Genomic DNA, 12,735 nt, shown 5'->3' with positions numbered 1-12,735 from the left:
ACTTTTATTGTACCTTAAGCAGCTTAACTGTGCTAACACCACAGTGGCAGAAACTCACCCCAAAGAACCCCAAACCACCTTTCCATGGACATACCCTTGTCAGTATTTCATAACAGTCTTGGTGCTGAAAAACAAATACGTAGTATTTTTTCTACTGCAGTTCATCATGTCATCAAGGACAGAGTACTAATCAGAAATGAAAACTTCCATCCAAAATTAGATTTTTACTGTTGGCAAGAAGGCAGATAGGCTTTTGATGGTTTGCCTTTCTGCTGTTTATACTGTGTGAAATAGCATTAATAGGCGATATTTTAGTCAGAGCATAAATTGGAGTGGATGATCTAATAAGTTGTGTCATCACCTATGTAGTATTTGAGTATAGAATGTATTTTGGTTGGGCTTGTCTTGGGGAACATAAGAGTCATGACTAATAGCACTTTCTAGAACACAAGTTATCTAACACGAGCGGTAGTAAAATGTTCATAGCATGTCACGACATTCTCCCCACATGTATACAGATAGTTTGGGGAGCTGACCAATGTGTGCTAGTTTAATTAGCCCATACTTCCGTTGTTCTTTTTTTAAGAAGGCTTCCATATTGGTTTTCCCATAGAGTCATGTTGCAGTATGACTCCCTTTTGGAAGTATAGTGATTAAGTCTTCAAACTCAGCAAAAGATGTTATTTGCTGTGCATTTTTCAGATTCTGCCACAGAAACAATATGACCTAAATATTTAATCAGGCTTAGCAGAATTGGCTTTTTTTATTGCTGCAGATTAATCTAGTTTCTCTGAACTAATACATGTGGCATGTATGTCTTCAAGACCTTACTTTTTCTCAATAACGTTAAAGATTTATAGCCTTCATAAAATCTGGCAAGCACCAAGAGGAAGATTATGAATTACAATTACTTAAACATTAGCACTGGGAATTTTTCTTTTGAATCCTGTATATGCTGTTTCAGACTAGGTTGTATTTATAGAGGGGTTGGTGAATACTGGTTTTATACTGCTTTTCTATACCCTGCCCAATTTGATTCATTTCTGTATTGTTAAAAAGATGTTGGCCTGGTAATGTTTATGTTTTTGTCTTTGATATATTTATTTTAAAATGGCAGTTGACTTCACTAGAGAAAATATCAGCTTTCTGGTTTAAATAAGGATGTAAGTGGTTTTGCATGTTTTGCTTAGTGCTGTTGTTTCTTCCAAGTCTCCTTAAAAGTTGGGATGAAAAAATTAATGTAAGCATATAGTGAATTTCAGCACTCCTTATTTTTTAAATCTTATTTTTGCTAAGTGTTTGGTCTGTGGCTGTAGTTTCCTGTACACCTCTTGAATTATATGGAGTTTGAGTTAAAAATGGGAAGTGGTATGATCACCTAAACCAAAACAATTGCAATGGCCATTTAGGACATTGAATTTTCTTCAGACAAACATGAGAAACACCAGGTTTGGAAGAATCTTCAACAAAGTCTGATTTATTTGTTGGTTTTGATTACCTGCATGTTTCACACAAGGTCCTTGGAGGGCTTCCAGATGATCAGGGGGACTCAGTAAAGCTGCAGAAAGCCATGGCATCCATTCGTGCCCTGGCAGCCAAGCCTGGCATTCATCAAACACAGCATGACCAGCCAGTCAAGAGAGGTGATTATCCCACTGTGTTCAGCGTTGGTGTGGCCTCACCTTGAGTACTGTGTGCAGTGCTGGGCTCCACGATTTAAGAAGCATGTGAAGGTCCTTGAATGCATCCAGAGGAGGGCAACAAAGCTGGTGAAAGGGCTGAAGGCATGTCCTGTGAGGAGCGGCTGAGGACTTTGGGCTTGTCTAATTTAGTGAAAAGGAGGCTGAAGGGCAACCTCATTGCTCTCTACAGCTTTCTGAGAAGGGACATGGAGAGGGAGGTGCTGAGCTCTTCTCCCTGGGATCCAGTGACAGGACACGTGGGAATGGTTCAAAGCTGCACCAGGGGAGGTTCAGACTGGACATTAGGAAGTGTTTACCAAGAGAGTGGTCAAACACTGGAACAAGCTTCCTAGAGAGGTGGTTGATGCCCCAAGCCTGTTAGTGCTCAAGAGGCATTTGGACAATGCCCTTATAACATGTTTTAACTTGGTCAGGCAGTTGGACTGGATGATCATTGTAGGTCCCTTCCAACTGAAATACTCTATTCTCTTCACGTGGGATGCGACTTTGCTGTCACACAAGCAGCAGTTCAGCTCACAGCTAACCTCCACCTCTCCAGTGGCTCTAGACATCAAACTCCCATTGACTTTAAAATGGTTTTTTGATGCCCCCATTTAACTGCTCTCATCAGAATAACTTTACTGGTCGGGACTGTTCAGACTCTCTAGAAAGGAAACCTCTCTTTGCCTTTATCAAATCTACTCTAAATTACAAATAAATATAGATAATTGAGTTAATTTTTATATGTGTATAAAAAAGATATGTTTGCCTCTGTGTGGCAGGCGTTGAACAGCGTGTACAAGGAGGGTCTCTGCCCTCTCTGAGGCCAGAGTGATGATGAGAGTATTCATTTTAACTACTGCTGGTTCAGACAAATCCTAAAAGGTCTCAGGAAGAGAGGACCAGAGCTCCAGGATTACAGGAGATTGGTATAAGCGGGTGAGAGTATCCTCACAACAGTCGAATGTAGGCATTCACCTCTCTGAAGATTTATAAGAACAGGCTGGCCTTGCAGGGTGGCAATGGGAAGGACAACTTCAGAAGTTGGGGAGAATTACAAGGAAGAGCAATTTTCCCTTTGAGCAAGTTTACTTTTTTTTTCTTTTACTAAAAGAGTGATGTAGCTGACTGATGTGTTTTGTTTGCTTGTTTGTTTACCCTGGTCTGGTGTTTTTTGGTGTGGTTCTTTTCTTCTTTTCCTTTTTTTGTCTCATGTGCCAAGCCAATACTGAAGCTTCCTCCCAGTCTTCTCATTTTATACCAGCCGCTGGGCAAGATTAAACAGTGCCAGGATCAGGGAAGGAAACATATTTATGGATGCCAGAAACATGAGTAGAAGAAATTCTCAAGTAGCAGGTAGTTTACAGACCTCTTCACAAAGGTCAGGTTCTTTATGCTGTCTCTTACAGTATCAAATTATTTTATAGGTATATTTTTATTCAAAAATAGACATTATTCATGGTTAGCAAATGAGCCTTTTCTGTATTGGTTTTGGCATTTTGTTCAAGTTTGATTTCTTTATTTCAATTCCCTACCCGGTATGTGCAGTAGAGAAAGTGAAAAACAAGAAACTCACCAAAAAAAAACCCATGGGAGCAAACCCTTGGAGACTTCTAAATGCTACTTTCTGACTTCATAAGGATTGAATTAGGTGCTTTGACTTGATGCCCATCAGTTTTGAGCATCTTCATTTATCTTAAAGATGTCACTGAGTTTCCATGTTCATGTTCATTTCCATCCAGTTTGTGTTCTGGAATCACAGGGGTTCACAGCTGATGGCATGTGAGAGATGGATGACTACCAGACAGAGAGGCTCCTGTCACTTTAGTCTCAGAATGCTGATGCTAACCTCTGTTGGTTTGGATCCAAAAATTTGGGGGTTCTGTGGCTTTAATAGCCATGGTTGTTAAAAACAAAGAATGGTGATAACTTAAAGTTTAATAGAGCATATGGAATTTTTTTTTAATTTGATAGGTTTAAATTTCTAGAGAATATAGCTACGGTAATATTTGTGAAGTGAGAAGGCATTAGAGGAGTGTTTATTATTTTCATTACTTAAAAAAAAAAAGTGAAAGTTTATTGTTATGTAAGAAGCTATATATTATTGTTGGTTAGGATAACTCAAGTCCACCCTGATTTCCCAGACTTATGTAACCAGACACTCCACTTTTTAGCTATTAGAAGTTGACACTGTAATGTTTTCTTATCAGAATTAAAAATGTTGATCAGATGGTTTTTACTTTTTATAAAAGGGAATTATAATCTTCTGGAGTGGGATTTTAGTACAGTATGAGCTAAAGTTTTGTCCTCAGGGTAAACAGAATACATGAGTAATACACATACGCCCACCATCAATCAAATTTATTGTTCTTTATTTTCTGCAATATTGCTTTTTCAAATTTTTCAGTACTATTGTGTAGTATTGTATTGGCTTGCTTTTTTTCTGTAAAGTAAAAGTAATATGCCCCATAAAACATAGAGAAAACAAAAATTTCAGTAACATGTAACTGTAGATGTAGCAGATGCTGGAAAACTGATTTCTGGTGGATCAGGTAAGTCTGATTTCAAACTCAATATCCACAATGAGTTGGTGAAAGTTGGATGTAAGTTTTTCTTAATGTACATATCTATTGAGGGATCTAAGCCTTGGTTTTACTCAGGTTTATCTTAGAGGATTTAATAATGAAGATGCTTAGTCTTTAATATGTTGTAAGCTATGCTGGCCATAGTGGCTGTAATGCAAGTCAGAAAAGGCAGGCTTTTATGGATTGTGTTGCTCTTGGTATGGGTTTAAAAACATGCCTTTCAGTAAACAAGTTGAACTTTGAAAATAGGAATTGCCTTGCCCTTGTTAGCTGAAATGCTGAAAGGGAGGATTACAGAATTGCACTGGCCATATTGTATAAATAGCCAAGAGGACTGGTGATGCTTGAAGGTTGTTTTCCCAAAGTGTGATGCTTGAGGAAGTGGCACCTTCAGCCAGCAGCTCCACCAACACCCGGAGCTGGCTCTGAAAGCTGCCTTCCCACAGAAGTGGTCTCTCCTGTGCTCGGTCCCTGCCGTGCTGTGTCAGGACAAGGTGATGGCCCTGAGGCTGGCAGCAGTGGGAGGGCTGGCACTGTGCAACCTGCATCAACAGGGCATGAAACCTCTGGGTGAAGTTTTTGGGAAATTTCTCTTCCTCCCATCTCATGCTGTGTTCTCATGCAGTTTGTCAGTTAAGCCTACATGTGGTCATCACGCTCGGGGGATCAAGTCTTGTTCTTCCTGTCTGTCTATGGAGAGCATTGTCAGGGTTCAAAGCTAAGCAATAATAGAAGGTGCTCTCAATTTCTTGACAAAAGTCAAACAACATCAAATGACTGGAATGAGACCTATACAGGCTTGAGATAAGGTACAATTTTCTAGTAGCAAGGCTGGTACAATATACTAAATGGGAGTAGTGGACTCATGACCATTTAAATCTTCTAAGCAGCATCATTTTAAACGATGCTCTTTAATCTGGTTTTGGAAAAAATTCTGTGGCTGCTGTGGGTAGCTGGAAGGGCAGGCTTATGTGTTGAGGGTTCCCCTTGGTATGGGATCCTGTAAATACCATCTTTTATCTTCTCCATCCCCGGCCTGTGGAGTGAAGAGAATAGCTTCTGTTGCTCAAAACATGATGTGGTCAAAAAAAAGGCATGATGGCTTACGAATTTGCCTCCTCGCAGCTGCTCCTTTCCTGAAAACTAGTATATCTGCAACTGAAATACCAAAAGGGATTGTGTGTTCCTCAACTTCCAGAGCAAAGGTAGGTGACTGACTTTAACCCAGCAGTGAATGCTGCTTAAACTAAAGCAATGGGGGACATTGGTTTTGATAAAGTTTTAGACTTAGAGCCCTGCTGATCGCACTGAGGATCTGCTGCTGGGGGCACTGTTTTCTGTCCTGTTCTTTGCCCAAGATACGTGAATAACTTGTTCTCCTGAAAAAGTGTTTTAGCCACACATGACTTATGTCCAATAGAGGGATTATGGAGAGATACAAGCCTGTGGAATGCAGACAGTTGGGTAGATAACCCACTGCCCAAATTCCAACCTATGAAGCTATGAAACAATGGGGTTTTTTTATTTGGTAAGGATGTTGTAGCCTAGAGTTGAGGTGTTTGCTGATTCTTACCAAAGTCAGCAAAGGAGGCTCAATTTCACAAATCACTCTTCACTCTCTGCACTGGAAACTTTCCCGGTTTAGCACTCCAAGGGTATGTCTGTACTGCAGGGCTACCCAGGCTGCAATGGGAACAGCAAACAGTCTAGTAGGAGCAGCTTGATGTTTATGAAGAGCTGTCTTATTTATCTCACAACGTATTAGGCTGCTTAAGGCACTTTCTGGAAGACTTGCCACACTGTGTACTCTGGGCTCTACACCATTGTGCAGTGTTTTCTATGCAAAACCTATAATAATAGATGTTCAAGGTTACATGATGTATGTGCTTCATAGTTTACCAGCGATGCAGTTTGTTGCAGGTGAACTACTCTAATTTATTTTCCTTTCCATTATGAGTGGGAGGATATCCTGTGAACAGGCATAGGCAGTATGTCTCTTACTCAAGAGCATTCAGAATTGGTTAGTATGAATATTAAATATTTTATTGATTGTTCTGTAGTTATTTCATGGAAGTGATTGTAGTTTTTAATGGAAGAGCTAACCAGGTCTCAGTGTGTAACTCGATTATGATAAAGCACAGTGTTTGAGAAACCAGAATTAAATACAGAGATATTCTACCACTGGAATCCTAGGCTGCGAGAGGAGTTCACACTGATCAGTAATTCTGTGTGAATTTTTTCCCTAAAGCGAGATGTCAGTTTCCATGAAAATCAGTTAAATTTTGTGAATACTCTCAGGTTTTTTTAATGGTAAATTTGTAAACCCAGTTCACACTCATGCATTTATATTTTAAGGGCAAGTTGAGAGAGGCAAAAACTTCTCTTAATGCCTGATCAACCCAACCCCCACCAAAAAAAAGGGGGTGGGGGGGAAAGCCCAATTTCTTGAATCTCTAATGTGTGAGACTTGGCAGGTTCCCTCTGTGGTAGTGACAGAACCAGCGTATGGGCACGGGCTAACAGATCTGTCTGTCTTTTGAAATTGTTTTATGTCAAACTGCTCCATTGCTTACTTGGCATCTTCCATTGACTCGGCACAAAAACCAAGGACATTAAACCATGAATTAGCTTTCTTAAAGGAAAATACCTCTTTTTTCTGTTTTTTCTCCCTTTACCCTTGTCTTTCAGTTATACCTGCCGCCACTTGCGGAGATATGTATATGTCTTGGACAAACTGTATTTCCCCCACTCTCACTGCTCTACGCTGCAGCATTGCTTCTCGACCCTCAGTGACAATGGAGAGGAACTCTTGTCTTTAACTTGTTCTCACATTCTCAGATCCTATGCTTCCAGGTTATTAACCTCTGCTCTCCATTTACTGCATGCTGCATGCTCTGTGACTGATCTGTGCATGTTCTCAGTAAACTGATGAATAACATTAATTTTGAAGGGGATGATTTGTGTTTTTATGACATCCTTAATGTATGTCCTAAAAAGTGTGGTAGAATTGGGAGTCTAATAATGGTTTTGGTTTGTTTTAGATTTAGAATACAACTTCTTGAATTTATATGTGGCCTTTGGAACTTTTAAATGCTTTTTATGTGAGAGTAAAAGTATTTTAATCCTTTTCCAACCCCATAAGAACGTAAGCTGTGATTCACAAAGCTTCCATACAGTTATGTAGTTTGTTTGGAATTAGTGCAGAGATATGAATTGTCTTACATGTCAGTGTCTAATACTTCCTTGACACCCATTATTTTGGTAACGTTGTCTATATAAATTCCTTTTCAAGAATGGGAACAATAGAACTTTTCCCTCAAGTTCGGTAAATTGTCATGGCACTTAATGATAAATTAAGAAAGATCTGCCTTTTTTGATATGCCTGATCAGTTTGATTGTACAGAATAAGAATGGTGAGAATCTACCAGCCTTAAATGACAACATAAAATCTTTGTTCATGATGCAAAAATACAGATGTTCTACTGAAACTGTGAAATAGCAGGAATTTAAAAATAAATTCTACTTGCAATACCCAAATGTTTTATCTAAGAAGTTCATGCCATGCAAAAATTTAAGTTTTACTATTTCACTGTTGATGCCATGGATAATTAAATATATTAACCAAGATGCTGGAAGTTGTAGGAAAACCAGGAAGAAATTGCATGACAAAATTGATCAGAACATGGAAAGCATCCAGGGTGGAAATGCAGCTTCCCAGCTAAGCCGGCATACAATAGCAATAGACCACACAGTAAACATAAGTAAAACCAGCTTGATTGTCAAGGGAAGAAAATATGGCATGCAAGCTGAAATAGCTCTTTTTGTACAAAAGAAATTTTATAGTAGTACATAATGATGGAGAGTTACACTGAAGGATCTCAACAGGAGATGAAAATCTAGCTGTCCCAGGGGCATTCTCCAGACTAATTTGGAACAGGGATATGGTATTAAAGTAGGCAAAACATTAAGATTTCAAAGACATTATTTAAAAATGAATAATAATAATAGAGGGCAGTCCACACCAAAATCTTGTTTAAGACAGAATGTTTTACATGTAGGAATGATACCCTGAAAACATAAAAGAAATAGCTTAATTATTCTAGCGTGTTTCAGTGAAATTTGGATAATTTTGTACAATGGCAACACTACAATATTAAGTTGGCAAAATCATTCTTGGGAGACTAAGTACTGCTCCACAGATACTGCATCTTTCAGGTGGCTTTATGGATGAAAATAAGCACTGATAACACTATATGCATTTTCAAATAACAAGCTTGTGAAATTTTTAGAGCAAAAAGTTCATCTACTTAGTCCCCACACTGAAACTGATGAAGAAATAGTTTACTGGTATTACTTTCTGAAATGGGAGTTATGTGGCAGTTGAGATATATTAGAATATATCAGCCTGGGAGATCGTAAAATCTCAGGTTTTCATTACAGGTTATCCTTTTATGAGATAGGAGGAGGACGGAGTATTTGAAATAGAAGTTGCTGATAGAAAAATATCTAGGTAGCAGTTTTTAGTGGCTAATTCTCTATAGATGTTCTGGTAATACATGATTAGAAAAGTGTGTGCTCAGGAAACTTACCTGCGTAAGTCTGCAAATAGCATCAAATACGGTGGCATAAACGGAGGTGTCAAAAAAAAGTGGGTTTTGTGTGAATCTGTGCATCCATCCTGTATTAAGTACTGCAGTATTTTATCCTGTCAACAGCCTGCTTAGAGAAGAAATGGAATGCATAAATTACTAAAGGCAGAGAATAATTAATTAAGGTGATTTATAAATCACGACCCTCCCATCCAGGCCTCTTTGCCATGCTCCTGGTAAAGAATATAAAACTTAGCCCTGAGTAATGGCTGGTCTCTAACACTGTCCTGATACCTCTTAATGATGTGGCCTGTCTTTAGGCATCCCACAGAATTAAAGTTTTTTATTACTATTTGGGTACATTTTGTGTGCAAACGTGAATATGGACATGAACAGTTGTACCTTTAATTTGGAGGTGGGGAGAGGGAATTAATAAAGGTAAAACAAAGGAGAAAAGATGTGAAAAGAAAAAAGAGGTGACTTTAGAATGATGGCACTGACTAATTAGTAGTAGTTACTTACCACTGTTTTCCATTAAAGCACTTATAAAAGTGCCTATATGCTGCTGGCTGATAAATGTTCACATTTTCAAGCTACCATGGATTTGTGTAAGATACTGGTGGTGACTTGTCAAATCTATAGGCACACTGCATCACACACTTACTGAACAGGTAACACTGGTTAAACTGGGGGAGAGAGGAAGGAAAATAGTATATATTCCAGTATCCCACTGGGAGTAAGCCCACAGCACCAGGTTTCCACGCAACTTTAATTGGGATTTAGTGCTGGTGTTGCTTTCGGTGCCTTTTCTAAATTATAAAAACAGAGGAGACACAATACCTATATTATTATGCAATGCATTAGCGTAGCATAAATATTGAGCCTGGGATTGTAATCTGTCATTGCTGCTGTCTAATAATTCTGTTGTGGCTGTACTATTTATTAATTATTGCAGTAACTGTGCTTTGTGATGTGAAATATGTTCTCCCACCCTTACCATTATGTTTTTCTTTTGAATTGCATGTTCATCATGTGATGTTTCAATGCTTGTGTGTGTTCCCTTTTTGTTTTAAACCCCTTTGGGTTGCAGTCAATCTCAGGAAAATTGTTTTTGAAAATGAAACTGGCTTAGTGCACGTACTAGCAAAAGGCAGCCAACAAGCAATGATTTGTTTTGGGATGCTGAACAAATTAAGGATGGTTTTCTTTTCATAGCTAGCTTGACATTGTGTGTGTGAAAGCAGGAAATACGGTTTTGGTGAGCCTTGTAAATTGATTAAACATGTTCATGAAGCAGTAGACCAAAAGGAAAAATTATACAGATTCATTTGAATTAAGTTTTTTTTGCCCAGAGAGAAAAGACAAAGAAATATGATGTCAAATTCACACAGTTTGCCCATTTTACATATCTTTTATTACTTAATGCTAGGTTTGTTTAAACAGCAAAATGTATCTAATAAGATTTTAATACTCCCTTTCAGAAGTGTTCTGGCACATTGTCTGAAGCCTGTAGAGGATGAGCATTGTAACCATACTCCTCCCATGCCATTAGAGTCGATGGAATTATGCAATTACATTAATTTAAGAATGTGCAGTCTTTGCGGGATCAGGGCCGTGGAGGTTAGCTTTGAAAAATACTGCTAATTACCAGAAATGTTTCTGTTGCTGCAGTGTGATGGTGATGTACTGCATAAAGCCAACTTGCATTCATTATCCAGTTGCCAGCTCCTTTTTCCCTTGGAGTGTGAGCTGGGTGGGGGCATCGGGGCTGGATCCCAGCAACGTATAGGCAGTCCGTTGTGATAATACGGATTACTGGCCCATCCTTCAATACATACAGAAAAGGTGTCAGAGTATCATCCTCAAAAACAGCTGAAACATTTGCAATTCTGACATGTTTTCTTTGGCTTTACTCTGCGAAGGGAAGGTGAGGAGAAACATGAAGCAGATGCGTTTATTATTGAACCTTAAATTATTTTTGTGTGGGTTAATGCAATTCAGAGAAGTACATCCATTAATAATGTTTAAAATGGGTTTTGACTGGTGTGAATTCTTTTTCTCTGAGTCTATAGATCATCTTGAGCATTTGTTTACATTCATTTTTTAAACAGTTAAATTAAAAATCTTTCCCTAAGTTAGTGAAAGTAAAATAGTACATCAGCTTTGTGTGAGTATAACAGAAGATCTGGGTGTGCTCTTCAAGACCCCCTTCAGCCTTCTGAAAACTGGTCCTTTTCTATTCTTCTTGTGTTTCCGGTTAAGGCACTCAGTTATAACTTTTGAAAATAATTTATGTCACTTCTAATACTTGCTGTGTGTAATATTTTAAATATGAAGTACCAAATATTGATCCTTACATCACTGGGAACTTAACCTTTGAGACGTGATATTGAAAGTGTTCACCATGTAAAGAGAATCAAGCAGTATTGAGAAATAACAGTTACTTTATAAACATCTAGTAGGTGGGCCAGCATATAAACACAGCAGTCAACAACATGAGCAATATTATTTTGACTTTAATGATCATTTAAATGGGAAAGACTATTAGGTATCACAGCTCGGGTAAACACTGCTGTCTCTGCAAACAAGTTGCCCGGAGTGAAGTCAGTGCAGGTGGGCTTCTATCAAAAGTGGTGTGTGAAAACAAGAATGTTGTTGTATGTTAGTATAGGCAGATGAAATGGGTTGAGAATGAGACAATTCCTACTTTCTGTAGAAAAACTATGCTTGAGTCTTATCGCATAAGGAACTATTGAAAACCTTTTTGGTAAATAACTTGATAAAAATCTGTGAGAAGGAAAATAATTTGTGATGATTCAGAGGGACCTGGACAGGCTGGAGAGTGGGGACGGGCAAACCTCACGGAGTTCAACAAGGCCAAGGGCAAGGTCCTGCCCATGGGTCGGGGCGATCCCCAGCACAAATCCAGGCTGGGTGAGGGGTGGCTGGAGAGCAGCCCCAAGGAGAAGGACTTGGGGGGGTTGGGGGTTGGAAAATTGACTGTGAGCCAGCAACGTGCACTCTCAGCCCAGAAAGCCACCCGTGTGCTGGGCTGCACCCAGAGCAGTGTGGACAGCAGGGCGAGGGGGGGGATTCTCCCCCTCTGCTCCGCTCTGGTGAGACCCCCCTGCAGTGCTGGGTCCAGCTCTGGGGGCACCAACAGCAGAAGGACACGGACCTGCTCGAGCGGGGCCAGAGGAGGCCACGAAGATGCTCGGGGGGCTGGAGCACCCCCCTGTGAGGACAGGCTGAGAGAGTTGGGGGGGTTCAGCTGGAGAAGAGAAGGCTCCGGGGAGACCTTAGAGCGGCCTCCCAGGACTGAAAGGGGCTACAGGAAAGGTGGGAGGGACTCTTGATCAGAGGGTAGGGATAGGATGAGGGGGAACGGTTTTAAACTGACAGAGGGGAGATTTAGATGAGATGTAAGGAAGAAATTCTTCCCTGCGAGGGTGGTGAGGCCCTGGCACAGGTTGCCCAGAGAAGCTGTGGCTGCCCCCTCCCTGGAAGAGTTCAAGGCCAGGTTGGACGGGGCTTTGGGCAACCTGGGCTAGTGGAAGGTGTGTCTGCCTGTGCCAGTGGGGTTGGAACTAGATGGTCTTTAAGGCCCCTTCCAACCCAAACCAGTCTGTGATTCTGTGATTCTATGTAGTAATTGGACCTTATCAAAAAGGTTTTTAAGACTTTGTAAGTTTGAACAACAGCTTGCTTTTTTCACGTTTTATGAATAAACCCTCTTTTGCCATAGGATTAGAAGTAAAATAATGAAAATGGCAGAGTCTGGACCTGTCACAGGCGAGAAATAGCTTCACTTCATTTATCACTAAAGCAAAGTATTTCTGGAGTGGTAGATGACTTAGTGTTGGGGTTGTTTTCCCCTGG

General features: G+C 39.9%; 1 protein-coding gene across 4 annotated transcripts in view; it reads left to right on the top strand.

The window, feature by feature from the left end:
* The window catches only part of DYM (dymeclin), a 226,709-nt gene that overhangs the window by 124,006 nt on the left and 89,968 nt on the right, over positions 1 to 12,735 (top strand). For 3 of the 4 annotated variants that reach the window (XM_074812048.1, XM_074812051.1, XM_074812050.1), the window contains one exon: positions 6,956 to 7,120. The exons of the other annotated variant lie outside the window; for it this stretch is intronic. In XM_074812048.1, the coding sequence (XP_074668149.1) occupies positions 6,956 to 7,120 (165 nt within the window). The remainder of the gene's footprint in view (positions 1 to 6,955; positions 7,121 to 12,735) is intronic. 4 annotated transcript variants of the gene reach the window in all.

Source organism: Strix aluco, chromosome Z (genome assembly GCF_031877795.1).
Source record: "Strix aluco isolate bStrAlu1 chromosome Z, bStrAlu1.hap1, whole genome shotgun sequence".
Classification (NCBI taxonomy): Eukaryota; Metazoa; Chordata; class Aves; order Strigiformes; family Strigidae; genus Strix; species Strix aluco.
The sequence above is the reverse complement of the archived record's forward strand: the minus strand, read 5'-3'. Positions and strand labels throughout refer to the sequence as shown.